General features: G+C 33.3%; 1 protein-coding gene across 5 annotated transcripts in view; it reads right to left on the minus strand.

The window, feature by feature from the left end:
* Window positions 1–598: 598 nt before the first annotated feature.
* The window catches only part of LOC106873030 (coiled-coil domain-containing protein 6), a 179,810-nt gene continuing 156,824 nt past the window's right edge, over window positions 599–23,584 (minus strand). The window contains exons 6-10 of one of the 5 annotated variants that reach the window (XM_089363473.1): window positions 21,857–22,013; window positions 20,071–20,195; window positions 17,586–17,627; window positions 14,097–14,215; window positions 863–1,920 (exon numbers count right to left, since the gene is read on the minus strand). In XM_089363473.1, the coding sequence (XP_089219599.1) occupies window positions 1,858–1,920; window positions 14,097–14,215; window positions 17,586–17,627; window positions 20,071–20,195; window positions 21,857–22,013 (506 nt within the window). In that variant the 3' untranslated portion in view covers window positions 863–1,857. Of the gene's footprint in view, window positions 1,921–14,006; window positions 14,216–17,585; window positions 17,628–20,070; window positions 20,196–21,856; window positions 22,014–23,584 lie in introns of all 5 variants that reach the window. The other 4 variants (XM_089363458.1, XM_014920235.3, XM_052972984.2 and 1 more) reach the window with 4 other exon arrangements.

Here is a 23,584-nt window from a genome sequence, read left to right on the forward strand (position 1 = left end):
TTAAACTAGATGTTTACAAATCAAAACGACACATATTGTAAACATCTAATCATCAAAGTGGAAAATAATTATCAAAAGAATCATTCTTAATTATTTTTTTCAAAGGCATACTACTGTATCAAGGATGTACCGTTTATATATATGTGTGTGTATATATATATATATATATATATATATATATATATATATATATATATATATATATAGAGAGAGAGAGAGAGAGAGAGAGAGAGAGAGAAAGAGAGAGAGAAAGAGAGAGAGATAGAGGTTTAAAAACTGAACAATAAAGGAATTGCTATAAATGTAGACCCTGGTGTCTGTAACAATTTTATTGACAGTAACTTTGAAGTTTTGTTGACTGTATTCCTTGTCAGACTGACAACAGTCAGCAAAACCTCAAAGTTATTGTCAATGAAATAATATATATACAGGGTGATTCAAAAGTCAGCATACATGGGAAAATTTTTTTTATAAGAAACAGTTAAATAAAAAAACTATGTCTTATAAAAAAAAATAAATTGTTCTTATGTATGGCGACTTTTGAATCACCCTGTATATTATATATCATATAAAGAAAGAGAGACAAAAAGATGGAGTATTTGAAAATGTTGGTACATAGATTTTAATGTCAGACATAACTAACAAAGGCATTTCAGAATCATATAGAAAACTATCATGTTGAGAGTGAAGTAAATGCAGGCAACACTCTTAGAACAAGGATATATATATATATATATATATATATATATATATATATATATACATATATATACACACACATACATACATAACCCTGACAGAGGACAAAAATAGGAAGGAGCAAATAAATGATAGGGGAGTGCAGTAAATTATTCAAACAGTGTTTTTGAGTGTTGTGTATGCAAGCAGCGTTTATGTTTGGAAGAAATAAACCTTACAATGATTAAAAATGAAACTTCTTTTTTTTTTCAACTTGAGAAATGGGTTAATAAGAGATTAACAAGTTAACTGACAAAATATTTAAATCAATTGAAAAAGGGGAAAGAAACAGCATACCAAAAGGAGAGATGGGCAACAAGGATCTGCAAAAAAAAAATCAACAATCAGTTTGGTATCCTCTTTGGTATAACAATTCTTAATTAGAGTAATTGCAATAAGTTAATATAGTGTAGAGAAAGAGGATGTGGTAGATGAAATATTAACTGAGATGGAATGAGAATCGGGATTATGTTATCTAATTTCTAAGTGTTTGTTATTTAATACACTAATCTTAACTATAAATCATCTTGATCCCAGCTCTCAATCCATTCACAACAAATATTTAGCCATATCTTAACAAGCTTTGGGTAATGTATATAGATCGACTAAATTATCAGCCAGACAAATAATAAAGTTAGTTAGAGGCACCTGTAACATACAAATATTTGGTCAAACTGATTTCTCCAAATACCTATGTAGACAACTTGATATTTGAGTAAGAGACTGTGTTAGCAGGAGTGAGATGACAGAGCAGGTGTAGATTTTTTTAAAAGATAGCCTACCAGAAAATACACCTTTCTGTCTTACAAAATGTAATTTGCTCTTATAAGCAACCAAAACTACCTGTCATTAATGGGTAGAGTAATATAATCAACAATTCTTTGAAAAACAAAACTGTTCTTGGCATACTTACACCAGGTTATCACATAGCGCTACTCTACACTATAAAGTGACTGAAAGATTTCAATAAGGAGTAATTTTGGGGGAGTGTGTTGGTGCTTAGTGTTGCTATCAGACATATACATTCATTCATTAATACAACCAAACTGGCATACACACAGACAAAGCTGGGACAATGGTCAGGGCAATACTTCCAAGAGGAGGCAGAAAGTGGTGTCATCAGGTTTTGTCTTGTGGCACATTGCCAGGCCGTACAAACTTCTCAGGGCTTGGTCTGGGTTTCTGAAAGGAAAATTTTCCACATTAAGTTCCATGATAATAAAAAAAAACATTTATATTTACATAATTTATAGGGAAAATATATATTTTTTTTTTACAGTGCTCTTTAAGAGGGGCAGATGACAATCTAGGATGTTGATATAATATACCATGCCATTTCGCAATAATAAAATGGATTTATGTGCCTGTTTTCTGAGATCTGTTAACCTTTTATAGCAGCATGGTATCCATTAGGAAGAACTGATTACATACTATTATACATGGTGACTTTGATATCAACCTTGTTACTTCAAATATTTTTGCAAAGATGCCCTCTTTCTGATTGTTCCACACAGTGGTCTAAATTATCTACAGTTCTTACAGCTTAACAAGCAGCAAACATAGAGAGTACAGACATTAGAAGTAGAACAATGTTGTCCAAACAACAAACATATAGACAACAGCTTAAACATATATAATTGATACAGAAAATTCATCATTGAAAACTGTCTATACCCTAACCTCTGCTCTGATCTGATCTACTGAAAGACTTAACTAAGAAAAATGATTTTACTTTGCTAAACAATGAGCAAAAGGAGAAATTTGTTTTTAATTATGTGATTTCTGAAGAAGAAACTGCATATTTTTCTGTTTTGTTTTGATACACTCCTGTATGTAGATTAATAGCATGTAGTGTGACTGGAATGTGTATATATAGAGAGGACAGAATACCAACAATGCATGGACTTAAATCTTTATACTATTACTGAAATCAATACTATAAAAAAACAAAAAGTGATAACAAATGAAGTGGCAGACAAAAGCCAAACTGTCCAAAGGAGGTAACTCGTGGCTCCTTCACTTACCAAATTAGTGGACTGTCAAGAAAGCCACTTATTAGCATCTAACGTCACCAAGGCTTAGCTTTTCACTCCAAGACAAACAGAAGAGCAATCAATGTACATTTAACTTACAAAGGTACTCAATAAGCAATAACTAAAGTAATATCCTTTCTATAAAATTATGTAAAAATAACGGAGGTGAGGGGAATAAATCACTGAAGAGGTACTTTGATAAAACCACATGCTTTAATGAAGTTTATGTCTATCTGCCTATATATATATATATATATATATATATATATATAGTGAGAGAGAGAGAGAGAGAGAGAGAGAGAGAAAGAGATAATATAAATGTGATATGTCCAAGTGACCAATGTAAGGGAGATAATCTTTACACAATATTTGGCTGGATTAGAAGTTTGCAATTAAAACTCGAAGAACAAGGAACGTAATGCATAGAATACATAACTCATTAACTAGCTTCAGCCATGCCGGAACACACAAACACACACACACACACACACATTCTTACATATTACGAAGATCTGGACACTTCATAACTCCAAGCCTTTAGATTCCATCCCAAAGTGTAGCACTTTAGGCAAGAGTCTTCTGTTGTGGCCTGTATTTCATGTGGGCTCACTTTCCGCATATCTTTGCATGGAACCATTTGAGAGACGATGATATCATGTTTATGTCCTTTGTAAACAATTTGCCCTGCAGCAATGGCAACATATATAGGTGCAGGCATGGCTGTGTGGTAAGAAGTTTGCTTCCCAAACACATGGTTCTGGGTTCAGTGCAAGTGCCTTCTACAATAGCCTCAGGCTGACCAAAGCCTTGTGGGTAGATTTGGCAGGCAGAAATTGAAAATAAATCCTCTGCTTTATATATCTGTGTGTGCATGTCTTTGTGTCTGTGTTTGTCTCCCACCATCATTGAACAATCAGTGTTGGTGTGTTTATATGCCGTAAAACTTAGCAGTTTGGCAAAAGAGACCACTAAAATAACTACCAAGCTTTTTTTTTAAAAAAAAAATGAAGTATTGGGATTGATTTGCTTGACTAAAATGCTTCAAGGCAGTGCCCCAGCATGGCTGCAATATAATGATGAATCCTGTGCAACAGGCTGAATTTGTTACTCTTTACTCTTGTTTCAGTCATTTGATTGTGGCCATGCTGGAGCAGCACCGCCTTTAGTTGAGCAAATCGACCCCAAGACTTATTCTTTGTAAGCTTGGTACTTATTCTATCGGTCTCTTTTGCGGGGACAAACACAGACACACAAACACATACATATATATATATATATATATATATATATATATACACACACACACACACACACACACACACACATACATACATACATACATACGACGGGCTTCTTTCAGTTTCCATCTACCAAATTCACTCACAAAGTTTTGGTCGGCCCAAGGCTATAGTAGAAGACACTTGCCCATGGTGCCACGCAGTGGGACTGAACCTGGAACCATGTGGTTGGTAAGCAAGCTACTTACCACACAGCCACTTCTGCACCTATATGTTGTATGAAGTTAAATCCCGTCTGATGCTAAATTAAAGAAGACAGTTTGAGTATAAATTGTTCAAGATATTACTAATGTAGAGAATCAAAAACTAAAGATAGTGTTCTCATAGTTATGTAATTCTGGTGACAGATATTGTAGATACTAGAGTGACTAACTGGACTGAAGGGCCAGGAATAACCAATAATAGACATTCTAGGTTGACCAAAATTGAAGAGAGCAAGTTTATTGCTTCCATTCCAGCTTTAGAAGCAAATTAAAGATAAAATATGCAAACAGGTTTATTCTTTAATTTTTCTCGTTATGAATCCTGGCCTAACATTTTCAGCAATTTAAGAAACTGCTCAGAAATCTCCACCTACAGCCATATAATGAGATGAGGAAATGAGGAGTATGATGATTTTTATTCTGGTAAGAAAAATGTACAGTATTCAAATAGGCAAAGACTTAAAAATTAAAAAAACCCGACCTTGGTAGGGAGAGCAAAAAGGTTTGAGTGGACATAGTAAGGTACATCTATATTTGTTCTCCTTGATGATTCTTGGACAAATATAGATGGGATGGCCACATCACATGACTGAAGGATAACATGCACAATGAGGGTGATGGAATGGACACCAATACAATGGACAAGATGAAGAGACCGACCAAAGACAAAATGATCTCACTCACTATATAGGACCTGCATGGCTAGAGATAGACAGCAGTAGAAGGAGTCCAGTACAACCAGCCTGGAGGCTGCCACTGTGTTATGTCTCTGGACAGGAACCTTGACTTACATCTAAAAACAGGTAGGTACTAGGTGGAATGAACTGTGCATTATGAATAGCAACAACATTGTAAAATTGAGAAGAGGCTTGTCAGCGTAGAGTGCTGAGTTCAATTTCTTTTGTGGCTATGAGAATGATGATTTTCCCAGTTGTCTCCCAATAATTGGAAAACTTCAAAAATATCCCCACACAAGGTGGAGATCAGCATTTGGATGGCTGTTTTAGAAGCAAATGACTAAAGAAACATGATAGAAACACCAGTGGAGAGATACGATTTACATGTTCCAGTCATTGGGCTGTGGCCATGCTGCAGCACAGCCGTGAAAAGTTTAATCAAGCAAAGAGACCTTAGTGATAGTTCTTAGTCTATCAGTCTCTTTTGCTGAAATGCTAGGTTATAAAGGAAGTGAACAAACCAATACTGGTTGTCAGGGTGTGTGTGAGTATGTGGGGGTGACAAATACACAGACACATTCATTACTAGCAACAGAAGCAGTATTGGTTCAGAATAGTATTCTGTATATCTTACTTAAAGTGGATATACTGTTTTGAGATTTTCTACCATAGATCCACATTTACATACATACACATATATATTTTTCCACACAGTTCCTGTCTACCAAATTTGCTCATAAGGCATTGGGTGACTTGATGCTATAATAGAAGGCATTTTCCCAAGGTGCCGTACAGTGGGACTGAACCTGAAATCATGTGGTTATAAAGAGAACTTCTTAACCACACACACACACACTCACCCACCCATGCCTGTGCCTATATAGTTGAGGTTTATAGAAAGCCCACTTGGACAAAATCTCTTAGAAGGAAACTACAGAAGAATGATTGATGTTTAGGAATTTGGCAAACTATTTGGGATATATGGAGGAACTTCTCGAAAGAATCACTTTTCAAAGTGGTTTTTCAGTTATACTTTTCAAAGCAACTTGAAGCAGTGAATCAAGTTACAAAACTTTTGGATAATCTGACAGCTGCTTACTTTTGCAAAGAACAAGAGGCTGGATGTGATTCAGATTTAAAATTCATTAAATCAATAACCAGATGTTTTGAGAGGAAGTCCTATTTTGCTGCTAAGGTAAATAGGTTAAGAGAGCACTAAGCATATTACGAATTAACCTAAGTAGCAAAAATTTTGTTGAAAGAAAAAGTGGGTGGTTAAAACCTTGTTGCATAAAGATTACAATGGAACTAAGAGAAACTTCCTGACAATCATAAATGATGTTTGGCTTTATTTTCATTGGAAGGAATATTCTAAAGACTAGCTCTATAGCTGTAAGGTAAGGTGGTAGATTTCTAGCAAGATTGTTACAAGTTTAGATTTGCCTTTAGCCATCATGCATTGTGATGGACCCCAGTTTGATGACTAAATAAAATACTTTGATTGGGTGGTTGGTAGAAAGAAGGGGTAATAACTAATATAAAAAAAATTAAATTCCCAACTGTGCGAGCATGGGAAAATTGAATCTGAAGTGTCTGGAAATTCATGATTATAAGGAGTAATTTAAATTGTTAAACTGAAGATCAGAAAGCTGGTATAATGTATGAAAATATTTAGAGAACTACCCTCTATGTGTGTGTGTGCATATATATATCTAGTTGTAATAATGAAGTCAAATCAAATAGTGATATTTTGAAATCACTTAATATGTATGTTTCAGGCTTGCATAATATATAATAGGAAATACATCCATTATGTAAACCTTCTTCAGTTTTATATATTTATATTTTTATACATACATACATACATGCATACATATATATATATGTTTGACCAATCAGATGATAATCTGATTGATTTGATTAGAAATCAAGTGGTTATCAGATGAACTGCCTAATGAATGCAACATAAATTAATATGAAAATATGAGAAAACATGCTTGATGAACAAAAAAAATGTTGCAAATTGCGAACGGAAGGGGTCAAGATAGAGCTAAATTAACGAAGATTGAAACAAATTAGATTTTAACAAACCCCAAAACAACCCTTAAAATGTTTAAGCCCCTTCAACACTTGCTTGCACACCTGCCAACAAAAACATAATAAATAGTATTATATCATCTAGTGATACAAAATTTGTATTACTGGTTAATATAAGACTGAAATAACTATATTAATCCAGTTAAGATTTCTCTAAAAATGCCTAAGAACTGATGCTGTAAAAAAAACAAAGAAAAAATGTCAACACTTTCTCTATCAGAAGCTCATGGAACAAAAATTCTAGCCTGCCTACCAGAGACGCAATTGAAATTATCACACAAAAATTGACTGAACACAATGACTCTTCATTACTTTAAATTGGTTTCCTTGATTAATAATGAAGAAAAAGTAAATGCAATGCATTTATTAATCACCCTTATGGAGTTTGGAATATTTTACTAATGGACTTTTACACAGTAATGATTACAACATGGAAAAATCAAACAATAAATAAGAGATAAAAAAGAAACATGCAGAATCAAATGAACTTTCAACATTGATGACATGTGCAAAAATATTTAGAAATATAAAAAAAAGAAAGAACACTTACTTGTGAAGAGCACTTACGTTTCATTACAGTGGGGGGGAAAGTCTCTATGTGCATGTGTGCGTGCATGTGCATGGGTGTGTATATATATTTTTGCATGTATTTGTGCAAATGTATGTGTATGTATGTATTTGTTTATATATCATGCATAATTAAGCGAAACCAAAGTAGTATTTAGATTGCTTCCAGCTTTGGTAACCCCAATATGGTATTCAGATTCGAAGATTTATTTATTTTATTTATCTCATCACATAATTCTACAAGGTTGAATGCATTTCTAAACTTTCTGGTACAACATGTTTTTAATCAATGAATTAATTAAAAATGTAAACATAACATTACAAAGAAAATATATATGTACTTTAAATTCTTTTTCTTTTTTTTTTAAATAAAATCAACAACAAAGGAAAGAAAAGAAAATTAACAAAATAGTAATAAAACAATACAGTTAAATATTTGAAAGAAATATTGAAAATAAATTCATAACGATGTAAAAGATATAAGTAGCATAAAGAAGGGATAGGAGGGGAGATGTAATGGGTAAACACGCTCCACTTATCCTCGCAAACCCAAATCTAAAGGTAAATGTTATATCGGCAGGAAGTACAGTTTGGTCCACTAGCACAGAGAAGGTGTCGCTACTATGTATAGTCCTGGGACACTAAGATGTTGACATCTCAACAGTTGGCCTCCTTTATTATTATTATTATTATTATTATTATTATTATTATTATCATTATTATTATTAACATTATAAGAGTAATTATTATTACTCTTAGCTTTAGTCTTCTTTTTGTATTTTTAATACCAATTTACAAAATTTATATATTAATCACTAACGTTTTGTGTTAGACATTAAAATCAACAGAAAATATTAAAGGAGTAAGAATTAGTCTTAGGGTTTCTGAGTAAACTATTACTATACAAGCAGAGTCTATATGTATATATATGTGTATATATACATTTTTAATATATTTTTTTAAAACTTTTTTTACTGTTTTCCAGCAAGGCATAGCCATACTTACTGATTGTAAGTTATTGAGACATTTCAGAGTAGAATTCTAATGTAATCAAAATGACAGAGATAATGATGGGATTCTATTAAAAGCATAAATGACACAAAGAAAATGGCTTTGAGTAACAAGTGTAATGATAATGTGGATGTATCTCTAGAGGAAGGATCCTAATAGATAATAAAAGGAAAGAACTCTGCAGCTAAATGAGAACCACATGAGAAGAATGGTTTAAAGAAAAACAAACAAATGTAAAAAAACACTGTGGCAAATGTATATTAAGTCTCGTGGGTGGGTGGCAGCATGGTTAGTAGAGAGAAGTGAGATACCAAGTGGAGGAAAGGAAAGATTAGGTGTGAAGGTGTCAAAAAAAAAGAAAAGTAAAAAGGTTGAAGTTTCATCAGTGAAGAAAGAAAAAAATAGTGAATGTGTAACAGTAGACAGCCAATACTGTCAGAAGACAAGAAGGAAAACAAGATGACAATGTTTAATGAATAACCGTATGATGATGAATGACAAAATAAAAAGCTTGTTTTAAACAGACTGATCTCAGAGAAAAGAAAGAAGTAGAGGAAGTCAGAAAAGAAGTAGAGGAAGTCAGAAAAGATGAAGAGTATTTTACTATTGTATATGAAAATTAACATTTTGGAATGAGCAGAAATCAAGTTAAGCAAACTGGACCATATCTTGATGATGGAGATGGTAGTGACGTTGCCAAATGTGATGGAAGGGTGGCAAGTGGGGGGGGGGGGGGTCAGGACGGAGAAAAACTTGAGGGAGCAAAATGTAAAGGAAAACTGCAATGGAACCACCAACAGTTTCATTTTGTATGAAGGCCCATAGCGACCGAGACTTTTGGAGATATGCTGTGCTTGAGAAAACCCGTTAAGGGAGATCATAGTTGTGGTCAATGCCAGTATTGCGTAAGCAGCCTGTTAAAAGCACCCTGCAATTATTGGGCAATATGCTGTGCTTATGAAGACCTGTTAAACCAAGTGAAATTGTAGCCAATGCCAGTGCCATCTGACTGGTATGTAAAAAGCACCGTTTGAGCACTGAGCCTCATGGAAGCAGTGACAGGTGACCAAGACCTTTGGTGATATACCATGCTTGTGTAAACCTGTCAAGCCAAGTGAGACCATAGTCGTGGCTGATGTCGGTGTTAGGTGAATGACACCCGTGCCGGTGGAACATAAAAAAAACGCCCACTACACTCGTGGAGTAGTTGGCATTAGGAAGGGCATCCAGCCATAGAAACCTTGCCAAATCAGGCCAGAACCCGGTGCAGCCCTCCTCCTCCCCCCGTAGTTTTCAGTCAAACCCCACAACCCATGCCATTAAATGATGATGATCATGACGATGACAAATTCCAGAAAACTGCTTGGTAAAGAGCAAGTGCTAATAATTTAACCTGAAATTGATGAATCTGTTAAGAAATGTGTGTACTGACCAAATAAAGGTAGTGTAATTTCAGGATCGACACCATTTGCAGTGAAGTTGTATTCGTCTCTTTTTTTTCTTGAAGCAAGATAATTTTAATAATTACTAATATATGTTAACTAGAAGTTTGCAGTATTTTGACCACTCAGAACTTAATAGAAATAGCTTAAATATAGCTACTTGGTGGGAATGTCATTTAATAACAGACAGAACTATTAAATTCACTTTAAATTTCATTTCATGTGGAGTTAAGATTTCTGTTACACAACTGTAACCTAGTCACCAACACTGCAATTTTGATACCTTGTGAAAAACTTAAAGTGAATTTCACAGCTGTGTGTGCTATTAATTAGCTCTTCTATCATGTAGTTACTTTAGTTTCAACTTGGCCTCAGATCAAATCATGTGCTAAACAAGTACAACTCCTTTAGCTATAAAATTACACATTACAGAGCATTTACAAAAAAGGAAATAATTATACAAATTATATATATATATATATATATGTGTGTGTGTGTGTGTGTGTGTGTGCACAAACATAATTTCAGAGCTGTAATTGTCTAGCAAGTGATTTGATCTGATAACATTGAAACTAATGCAATTATAGCATGAAAGACATCATCCATTGAAAGAGACACAAAAACTTAAACTTCACAAAAACATTCATTATTTGGTGTCAAAAAACTGAAATTAGTGGAACTGTGACAGTGACCAGGTTGCATTTGGTGCAACAAACATGTTGACACCAAATAAATATTTTAAGTGAAGTTAACAGTCTTTGTGTGTTTCTGAACGGCTGATATATACATAATTGCTTTATATAAAAAGCTAAATTCAAGAGTAAGATAGAAGAGTGTTTAATTTGTTTCAAATACTGAAGAATATATAAAAACAAATGTTAGAAGGCTCTGGTAAATGCAGTTGGGAGACTGAAAAATTTCTCTTTACTTTTTACCTATGGAAGCAACCTAAGACACTCACAACAACACTGTGAACAAATGTGAAGGCCGAGACATTGGACCAGCCATGTTCCTTCAAGAGTCTAACATGACACTTTGGTTAGATACGATGCAAAAGAGGTCGAGATCTTTGAGGTTAGCAGCCCAGCTTCACCAAGCTTTTCAAATACCATGGGTCAAAATTTGTAATTTACCTTGTATTTGGCAATGCTTATACGACTTTTTTCAACCATGGATGGGATGGTCTGTATTTACACTGCAACGTTTAGAATATGTGAAGGAGTGAAAGAATCATTTACAGTAGTATCCCATGTAAGGTATTCTTGTCTAGAGACAAAGGGATTGAGCCATTGGGCCTGTCCCTATCATCCCTAGACATTCCCTACAGGGGCTCCAAAACTGAAGAGATATTTTTGTTAAGGCTCTCTTTAAAATTACATTTCTTTCTGCATCAAATGAAGCTGGCAATATTTAGTCGACATGATGATCCATGAGGTCTGCCAGATTAAATTATTCAATACAGAAGACAAAATGAGAATAACTCAATGTATAGTCAGAACATATAACAAAACATGAGGTGTGGAAATAGAAATATGGGCTATAGTCAGGGGATTGATGGAAAGATGTAGACTATTTAAGAGATTATGTCAATAATACGGGAACCTGTTTTTGGCATACTGTCTCAAGTTTTGTGATAGCAGGATAAAAATTCCAGCTTACAAAAAAATTTGAAACGTTTTCCAAAAAATAGCTTTTAATTCTGATGGAGAGAACGGTACTGCGATATGGCAAGTGCATGATTTAAGATGAAGAAATACTGCAATTAAGCAACATGATAGTGAAAAACAGATTTAGAAAGTGGAGAGGTTATTTATGATGGAACTGGTGACAATAGTTAAAAATTTAGTTTAAAATGTCCTAAACAAGATTAGTTAGAGCCATAATTAATGAAAGTTGATGGTAAGTTGATAGATCCAACCATGAAAAATTGTTTATCAAATTAAGTGATAAGTTAAAGAATTTCAGAATTAATTAATTATGCATTATTTACTCTGGAATTTCAGATTTCAATGCATTACATTTTGCAATTAGTTACATGATATCATAATTTAATGAAAGGAATAACACATTTTTCATTAGTTTCCCTTAACAATAATAAAAAATAATAATCCTTTGTACTATAGGCACAGGGCCTGACATTTTTGTGGAGGGAGCTAATCAATTACATCAACCCTAGTACATAATTGGTATTTATTTTATCGAACCTTAAAAGATGAAAGCAAAGTGAACCTCTGTGGCATCTGAACTCAGAACGTAAAGACGGACAAAGTGCCGTCAAGCACCCTGTCCAGTGTGTGTCAACAATTCTGCCAGCTTGCCACCTTAATAAGAATAATGATACAGTGATTCATTCAAGATTTTCCATATCTCAAACAAATCATAGGTTTAATTTAAGACACTTTTAGTACTGGAGCTTTGGCAGGTTTCGCAAGTGAAAAAACATTATTTTGGAAGCATAAAATCAAGAGAATGAGTGGGAAAACAATAATAATAGACTAACAAAGCTCAAAGCTGTCTATACAAAATGTCTTTTTATGATATTCCAAGAGACCTAAATACTGGACTGAAGCATTTTTATAACGGATGGACAAAATGGCCATCAGACAAGTGTAGTGTTTATGATAGTATAAACAAAAGCAATGTTTACATGTTTTAATTTATACATATACAGACATTAATATGCCCACACACACATGCATACATGAAGTGTATGTCATTTCTGAGAGTGCAATTAAATAAGTAAACATGCTCACCTAGCTATTCCAGATAAAAGGGAGAAAGAAGATTTATACATGGAATCTAACCTATCAGTGCTTAATGCTTTAAAATAGAGAGAAAGTAAGACAAGCAAATGTTGGGAAAAAAACAAAAAACAATCATGATAAATTAGAACAGTTGTATTGATTGTCATGACAACTTCACTAAATCAACACTATATCATACCATGATCTCTATAGAACATACCACATTGCATAGAGAGTTGAATAAGTGGGTGGGTGAGTGAGTGTCTATACAAAACTTGCAGGCAATCTAGATAACATGACAATAGCTAACATTAACATTTACTATCAGGAATTCGCTTTTGTTGATTTTCTTCATAAAAACTAAGACAGGGCTTGCGTTCAATACTGGCTGGAAACTCATTGAGTTAGAATGCAATAAAATATATTCTTCTGTTGATAAATGACTAGAAAATTTAAAGAGAATTAAGCCAACTGAGGAAAATAGATATGTAAATGATAATGAACTGCAATTTTAATAATAATGATGGCATTTGAGATAAAGTATTGTTATTTTTTACTTGATGAACTTTAACAAATCTCACTTGATATTAGAATGTGTTAGTTCATGTCCCTAAAAAGGAAGAAGAAACATTTAAGTTTCTTCTTTTCATATTTCAGAAAATAGTTTTGTAAGAATTAATTAGTTGTACATTTTAAATTAGAAATTCAAATCTCTGTAGATAATTCAGAGAACTTATTGAGAATGAGTTAGTGGCTACACAGCTGTGAGTTGATACAACTTGACAAAGGTCTTTCAGAAAGTTTTAACTTTTAACACTTTTCAAACTGCATGGAGATGAGAAAAATTAGTGAAAACCAGTTACCCCAAGTTGATATTTAAATGTATATATATCTGTTCTTCAAATTATTAAGAAGTAAACATCTAAAGGGGTTCAGAAAACAAAAGATTTCCTGAAAATGAAGAATAAATGAGTAAAAATATTCAGTTGACTTCTCCTTCAGCTGTCAATGAAGATGTTCTACTGTTAGCAGTAGATCTAGACAAAGTCACCCTAATAATGTAAGGAGAAGAGATGTTACAACTTAGGAAAGCCAAGGCTGTATTGATTGTGTATTGAACGCCAACCGTGTTATATCCTAAAATCTACTACAAACAGTAGCGACACTTCCCTGAGCTCCTCCAACCGGTAACTTACCGTAAGATCTGAGGCGAAGACAGGGGGAGAGCTTCCCAGAAGAAAGGTAGGTGGGTAGAAAGACGACTGGTCCTCAGGAGAGTTACTTACTGTAACGTTTGGACTGTGTGTGAAAACTGGGGGAGAGGTCCCAGGAAGAAATGTGGGTGTGTAGAATGATGGCTGGCTCCCTGGCGTATTCCGCCGCATTGGACTTGGTGGACTGAAAGCTAAAAAGGAAGAGGAGAAGGAAAAAAAAGGAAAAGAAAAAGGGGGAAGTGCAAATATAATTAATTCAACAAATTTGCAAATCACATGGTTCGAGGGAGTCTAAATATTCCAGGACTCATAACTTTGCAAAAATTACAAGTGAAAATTAGAAAAGAATTATGTAGAATATAGTAAATATGGTCGTTATTTCTGTGGATGCCAAGATGAAAATTAAAACAAAGAGAAAATTAATATTTGATATTTCTGTGTTTTAAATACAAAACCTGTGAAAAGATTTACCCTTTGAGCCAGCCCTGTCTGGCCCATATATTCTACCTCCTATATGTACAAACTGGCTAGATCTAGCCTTTCACACCTATCCTGCAATGTCATTCTAAAAATAAACAATCATGTCACTGAAATCTTGAAGCTATGAGATAATGCATGATTAATTCAAAACAATGTGAATCAAAAAGCATTATATTTGAATAAACAATCTGAATGCTAAAGGGTTAAAACTTAATTCCAATACTTTATTTGGATTCTGTAGAGGAACATGGCTTAATGGTTAGGATGTTAGACTCATGATTGTAAGATTGTAATTTCAATTCCTGGACCAGGCAGTGCATTGTGTTCTTGAGCAAAACACTTCATTTCATGTTGTTCCAGTCCATTCACAGCTGGCAAAAATGAGTAATCCTGCAACAGACCAGTATCCTGGGTAATAAATGTGCCACAGAAACTGGCCCGAGTCAATATGACTCAAGAAGGATCTTCATCCTTTATTTTTTTTATTTGTATTTTGCTGTGAAGTTACTGATCCTAACTTTCAGCTGGATAAGATGAAAACAGATTAATCTGGGTAGAATTTTGAGTTTGAAACTTGCAAAATTTAACAGACTCATTTATCTTCAGTGCATTCTTCACTCTGGTCTATTCAGCCAAGCTGAGTAGTTAAGCTTATTTTTCTTGAGCCTTTTTACTAAATGAAACTTTTTCCTTTTTTTATTTATTTATTTATTTTTTTAAAAGTCAGATGAGAAATGTGGCAGTAGATACTATCCAGTTTATTTCACCATCATGTAACATCTAAAATTGTTTGGTAAAAAAAATATTCTTAGGACTAAAGCATTATAGTTCTTGTACATATTTGTAATGGCACTGTGCATTAATGCAGCAAATAGTTGTAATCCAATGTGCTGCTAATATCCCTAGTGTGAGAACATAGGACTAGACGTAACCAATTATCCTTACACTATCAATCAACACTATTACAAAACTATCTGTAAGGGCTGTTGACTAAAAAGTCACTCTTAACATACATTTGGTAGAAACGACTTCTAATTTTCCATGGACTTATGAAAGCTAATTTACTTATTCAGTTAATGATTAGCAGAATTCATTAACAAACTATTAGTTTCTAAAGTGTGTGTGTGTGTGTGTGTGTGTGCGCGCGTGCGCAAAAGTGATCAAACAATTTATGGGATAACAGTCTTTGTGTAACAGCAATAAGAAAAGTTGTATTAGAAATAATTAAGATAAAATGTTGTTGTTGCATTTTCTTTTTCCTTCAAGATGCAAAGTATTCCGCAGAAGAAACAAACAAAATAGTCAGCACTTCAATTTGACAGTCTCTGTTTGTCTTTTCTTTTTTTTTTTTTAAGAGATCTATTTCACAAAAACTTATAAATAGTATTAGCACTCAAATAAGTATGTTCAGTTTGGCAACTGAAAATTGAATCTCTAATATAAGGAAAAAAAAACGAAAAACAAAGTCAATGTAGCAATTATCACAATAATTATAGAATGACATGTGATAATTTTTCGTCCATAAAATAATATTATGCAATGAACTGAACTGGATAGTTTCTAGCAATTAAAGGGTCAGTGAGATAAAACTGCTATCAGAGTTTCAACTAGGTAGGATTAAGTTTCATCAAACAATCAATTAAAAAACAGAAGAAATATCAATGACACACCATAAATTAATTAGTTTATTAGGTTTAGTCATTTTAGAATATAACAACCTAATGATTTAGGTCTTAAATTTTGATGAGCTAAATACCTAATTACTGCAGTTGACAAATTAATCCATTGAATTCAAGATGGTTCTAATTATGCTTGAACTGAGACCTTTTAGTTTTTTCTTTCATAAAACATGTTTATAGCAAAAATTACTTCATGTTGTATTTCAAAGAAGCTCTTTAAATTATCAACATCATTATAAAAAAGATTTAAAAAAAAAAAAAAATTGCCTACAATTCTAGATACCAAGTTACCTGAACTCTTCCTGGTTTTATGATTCAAAATCATCCATTATTCAAGTTTATTTAAAATTATAAACAATTTTTATGAGTACATTTTGTTTCACTATGTTCAAAATACCAGATTAATAATAAAGAGGTTAGTTATTTTACTAAATTTAGTCCCAAATTCTTGATTATTAAAAAGGAACAAAAACTGATCACACAGACTGTGCATTGGTATAAATATGGTCATGAAAGAGTTAAATAAGCAAACCTAAATTGTTGCTAATTTTTTAGCATAAAATTAATTGAAATTTAGAAAAGGAAAATTATTATTATTAATTTTGAACTCCAGAAGTTAAAAATAGCTGTGGATATATGATAATGGAGAAAGATTAATTTAACTGGTGGTATTTACAGTCAAAGATTTTCAGGTCATGATCATCCTGCCATTTTGTATAGTTAATATTACAGTATCTAAGATGCCTGTCTATTTTTTTTTTTTTAAAGACAATAGTGTGATGAGAGAATCTGACTGCTCTCTCTAACAAGCTGAGTGACCATGCAGATGTGTGCTCCTTTGTTGGTTTGTATCCATCAAATTATGCTCTAAGCAAGAAACTTTATACATTTCAAGAAAGATAGCTAATAATAGTGTTTCCACTTCACAATTAAGTGATGTAAGCATTAAGAACATTTCTCTTAACAATTCTTATTTAAATAACTAATTCCCCAGAATCACCTAACTTACACAAGCTCCCTTAGCAGAAAGTAACAAAATTATATAAGCATGTATGACCATAACTGGGTCTTATTAATACACACTTATATAATAGCTACATGCTCAAGATATTTCAAGTTAGTAGATTATAAAACAAGGTCGGATAAGTCAACCCTGGTAACTGGCTTGATGTTAACTTTATTAGTATTTGTGAAAGAAAAGTTGAAAAACAAAGGGAGGAAAAAAAATTAATCCTCAATACATTTTAGTATTTGTCTCCAAAAATAAATTCTGCTCCGTCATTTCAACCAAACCAATAATACCAGAGACAATCTGAATTATATTTGGTAGAAAACACTGATTAAGTACTATTTTTTAATATTTTAAATTTTTTTTGTTCTCTGAGAGGTTATCTCAACTTACCAAGACATAATGCACATTGTAATACACGTGGAGAATTCAAGACTACAGATGAAGAAAAATTGCAATATCAGTAAACATATCACTTTATAGCTACCTACACTAATACAATTACCAAAAATAATGTTTGTTTAAACAATCAAACCTTTGTTTATCTAACATTATGAGTTAATCACTTTACATAGCAGCAACTCAAGGATGAAGATTGAAGAATGATATCGCATGACCGATACTTGATTTCACATAGTTAGTACCCAATCTCTTTCTCTTTTTGTTGTTTTTTTTTAAAGAAGAAAATAAATTACAGAAAACTTTGCACAAGCATGTTTTATTGAAGCTGCAAGCTACAGAAAACTTTGCACAAGCATGCTTTATGTAAAGCTTCAGGCCAAAGAACATTATTTTACAAGCAAGTTTTATCTAAACAGTAATAAGCTACAGAAAACGAAACTAATGTAGAAGTAGAGGAGGCAATAAACTCTGCATAATAAAACAATACTTTCAACAACAGTGTGTATAGTGAGGTGTAGATATTTGAAAATATATATTAATTAACAAACAGGACTTTCAGTAACAGTTTGTACAGTGTGGTGTAGATATTTGGGAACATCAATTAATTAACTTTCATCTCTGCAGGTCATTCAAACATTGCTGCTACTGTTTGTTCAGACACCTGAGGTTTAGCATATTTCCCTTTGATCTCAGGCTACATATTTCACCCAGTGGTGCTTGGTTGAGTAGAATGCCAGGTAGCAATAAAGAAACAAGGTGTTCACTGAGTTTGTAACGTAGCCCATAATAATTGGCTTCCAATTATTATAATTTTCTTTTTACACATAGCAAAGGTTGGAAGAACTTGGAAATTAAAATGTATACTGGACTACTTATGGTAGTATTACCAAACAAGAATCTCATGGTAATAAATACTAGTTGTTAAAGTGCAATATAACAAATAAGCAACTATATATACATATGTATATAGTCGAAAAGGAGTTAAAAGTCTATACGAATAAAACATTATGAAAAGGCACAGAAGTATATTTTAGAGGATGTTTAATCTTTTTGTTACAAAAAGATTAAATATTCTCTAAAATACACTTCTGTGCCTTTTCCAACTTTATTTACTTTTTTAACTATACACAAACACACATTATATATATATGTATGTATAGCTTTTTATTGAAACTAAAACTGAGCATTTGTCTCAAGTTGAATCTCACACCATTGTGCTCTTCAGATGAGAACACAGCAGTGTGAAAGTTGAGTTATGAGACAAGCTCTCAGTTTCAGTTAAAAAAACAATCCTCTATAACGTGTAACGAGTATTCCTCTCTCGCATTTCTCCAACATAAACAAAAGTGTGTGTATGTGTGTGTGTGTGTATGTATGTATATATATATATATATATATATATACGCACACAAACACCTAATTTAATTGATATAAATATGATGGCAGTAATGAGAAAACACAGTAGATACAAATGCTAAAGTTTTGCAAATGTGGATTACTGGGGCTCAGAGTTTTATAGCTGAATTCCTACCCATCCTCAACATATTTTGGTGAAATGAAATAGACTCTTTTCTTAAAATCTAGGCAGATTGATTACAATATAATGACTGTGAACAATAGTATACATTATGCAGATTGTGATGTTTATATAATAATATTTGAAGAAGCTTTAAAGGGGGTTCACATTTTTTTAACAATTCTGTGTTTGAGAAAATGATTGTCAGGAGATTCTCGAACACTGTATCAATGAGAAATTGAAGAGAGAGTGAATATAATCCACTTGGAAATGCCTGTAATTTTAGAACAGGCATCAGTTTTTTAAATTTCCCACATAAAAGGAAAATGGGAAACATATAAAAAAAAAAATAAATGTAAAATAGAAAGGTTTTATTGTGGTAGCAATCTAATAATAATAATAATAATAATAATAATAATAATAATAATCAATGCAGGAGATGAAAAATTATTAAAAAGAAATTGTTTTTTTTTTTTCAAAACTTGTAACAAATATATATCAAATGAGCAAATATCAGGCAAATAAAGAGTGAGTCTGAACAAAGCCAAGTGATAGGTAATTAATTCTGTGTGCATCTTTGCTGTAGTAATGGTGCTAATTATGCAAATGAGACCAGAGAAAAGTGAAGATTTAAAAAAAGAAAAAGAATAATCAAATTCATTCAGAATAAATGTAAACAACAGAGTAATTTTTATGACCATAACAGTTATAGACTTTAGTTAATAACCACATTTCTAAAACTAACAAACATACCAAACAACATCAACAAAGCTAACAATGAAAACCCAGTAGCAACAACAATAAAATAATAAACCAAACAACAACAACAAGAGAGTAACAACACAACAAACTTGTACGGCGTACACCCACCCTTCCATTGTGTGTTTATATAAAAACACGTAAATTACTCAAGAAGTAAAAAAGGCTTTTTTAATAATAAGTAACTGTAAGTATATATACCAGGAGACAATGGTCGGGATGTGGTTGGTGAAGCATACGGTATTGGACTGGACACTGTTCGTGGACGGACATTATGACCTTGACTACTCGACATGTCATGTTGCTTTGTCATTTCATTGAAATGTCTAAAATATATGAAAACAATCAAACATTAAAAGCATTTCCATCTTACACAGCAAGGCAGCCAGGTATAATGGTGAATAAACAAAATTTTAAAACAAAACAATTAGCAGGCAGGGTTTCTTCTGTTGAGGTTCAGCACTTGTCAGACATCTGTTGATATTTAGCATATAGTCAGCCCTGATCAAGCAATTCTTACGATTAAAGCTATTCAACATTATTTACATTTGACGGATATTTGTTCGCATCTTGTTTGTTGTTAACACAGCATTTTGGCTGATGTACTCTCCAGCATTCTTCAAGTGTCCTGGGGGAAATTTGAACCTGAGCATATGGCATAGTGGTTAAGAGCACGGGCTACTAACCCCAAGATTCCGAGTTTGATTCCAGGCAGTGACCTGAATAATGATAACAACAACATTGGAAAAATACCTTAGGAATGAGAACCCAAGTTTGAAATTCCCCAAGACACCTGATGAAGGCTGGAGAGTACATCAGCTGAAACGTATTAACAACAAACAAGATGGGGACAAATATCCATCAAATGTAAATAATGTACATAATTCCTCATCTCTCAAATACTGAACTGTATTAAAGTTATTCAAGCCATGATTATAATTATCCCATTTTTTAAATATTGTTTTGTAATGCAGGACTATGCTGTCCAACAAGTCTCTTTTTAAGATGAAGGATAGGATGGTGTGATTCAAGGGAGATTTTTTACAGCTGTTTCTAGTAGGTTCAGCCATCCTATTGAAACTACCATGAAGAAACATATGGTGACTCAGTAAAAAATAAAAATCAATTTTCTCTTTAAAAAAAAAAAAAAGGCAAAAAACTTTTAAAGTACTAAAGGGTTCCCAAGACCAATGCTTAAGTTGAGTCCCAAAGGAGTGAGGGGAGAGATGACTAAGTTAAAAGTTCCTGTCTTGAAATAAACATTCCCAGACCTAGACCCTTGTGGCAGCTGCTACTGTTATGACTGCTACTACTTCTTAACTAGAGGCACACAAAGCAGTGTTGACTGAAATATGTGTACTGGTGCCAATGCCACATAAAAAGCACTTATACTGGTGCCACGTACAAAGCACCCAGTTACACTGTAAAATAGTTGGCAATAGAAAGGCCATCCAGCTATAGAAACCATGCCAAAACAGGCAATTGGAACCAGGCCAGCTCCTGTCAAACCATCCAACCAATGCAAGCATGGATAACAGACATTAAATGATGATGTGTACCTTTATATTTAACATGTTCGTGTACACTCAAACATGGAAAGACTTTTGCTGGGGAAATTCTCAGGAGAGAAATTCTTATAGACAATGCATGGGGAAAATGCATCACTGAGTTATGAATGACATCATCAAACATTAAGAACATATGATTCTACATTGTTACACAAATTTACTATTTGTTGTCTAATAAAAGAGTGGTTCATAGTGGGGCAGAATTACTGGGACCCATTTTAATGACAATTGAACTAGCCACAAAAATACAAAGTTCAACTCTACAGTCCCAGACATCACCAACACAAGATAGCCATCTTTGTCTGCTGACATACATTTTAAACACACACACACACACACACACACACACACACACACACACACACACACACACACACACAATGACTCGTTTGATAAGTCAGAGAAACAAGATGTTCTACCTTTCATCATCCATTTCAAGACTGGATTCACTTTCTGAAAGATGCCTACATAGGCTCTCTCGCCGCTCCATCTCCATCTGAAGTTTGCGTTGTAACCGCAAATTCTCTTCCCTGATTTGTCTTTCTTCTTGTGCATATTGAGCCATTTTCTCTTCATCTTCATAACAGAAATATAATACAATATGAAACAAAGAAAGAGAAAACATGAAAGAAAGCAATACAAATTTCACAATAATCATTTTAAACAAGTATTTCACTGAAACTGATAATGTGATATTACGAAAATAACCTTTTTAAAGCCATTATAAAATAAGACAATGGTGATCCTTGCCACCAGCATCTTTGAGACTACTTTTCAATGCTGGCATATATATATATATATAGATATATATATATATATATTGGGGGTATTTTCATATATTTCAATCCTACAGCATCTCTGGTATTGCTATTATTTGGTCCCAGGTCATTTGTAACCCATGCCCTAGCAATATATGATGGAGTGCTGAAACGTTCCTGGCTTTAAGGGCATCATGGTTGGAGGCCCAATCTTCTGAGTTCTTTTACAGAGCTGAGAAAAACTGAAGGATCATTGCAATAAGAGTATGGATCTGAGAGGGGAATGGGTTGTATAAAATCATAATTAACTGATCCTCTTGCATTTTCTTTTACCCAAAGCCATGAACTTTTCAGCACCCCCGTATGTATGTATGTATGTATGTATGTATATATATATATATATATATATATATATATATATATATATATATATATATGTGTGCATGTTAAATAAAATGAGACAACAAAGCCAATGCTGTGTGGAATTTATATGGCATTTATAAAGAGAGAGTTAGTCTTACAGCTGTTTCTGGGATATTAGGGAGATCCCTTCATCAGAGACGATATGAGAGAGTTAACTAGAGGGAAATAGTAGAGTTCAATATAAGGAGTTATCTTGGAAAAGGATGGAGGTAGGAAATGTAAAGGGAAATAAGAGAATAAAAATATATGTAGGATGTTACAGTTCCATTATCCAAGGAAAGAGCTGTGGTAGAATGGGTAGAAATGCTTCTTGTCCATGGTATGTAGATTCCAATAGGGGTTCATATATTGTTATTACAAATGGATAGTGTGGAGGTATAAATTCCATTTATTATTGAACCGAAAGTCTAACTATGGTCCTCCTATAGCACTTACATAGCCTTATCTGCCATCTTGGGTCTTCTGGATACCAATACCTCTAATATATATATATATATATGGGTCAGACAGAATTTATTGAGGCAGATTTTCTATGGCCAGATATTCTTCCTGTCCCCACCACTCACCTGTTTCCAAGCAAGGTAATATTTTCCAACAGTCAGACATGCTTTTCACAGAAAACTGGAAATGAACAACCTCTCTTGTATAACAGTGATACTCATTTACAATCACCCTGGGATGTCAAGACAAGAACCTATTGAATCTGTTCACAAGGATTTGGTTGGAGCAGGGCTTTAGTAGAAGTCACTTGACTAAGGTGGCTACAAAGTGGGCAGGTATATTCAGCTATAATGCTTGTAACTTAATGGCTTGGCAAAAAAGGAGGTTGATAGAATAAGTACTAAAATTTACAGTAAATGCTGGGGGGGGGGGGTTCAATTTGATTGGCTCAACCCTTCAAACAGTGCCCCAACATGGCTGCAGTCTGAAGACTGAAATAAGAAAAACAGAATTTAAAACTGTAAA

The sequence above is a fragment of the Octopus bimaculoides genome, chromosome 1 (genome assembly GCF_046866305.1).
Source record: "Octopus bimaculoides isolate indiv1 chromosome 1, ASM4686630v1, whole genome shotgun sequence".
Taxonomy (NCBI): Eukaryota; Metazoa; Mollusca; class Cephalopoda; order Octopoda; family Octopodidae; genus Octopus; species Octopus bimaculoides.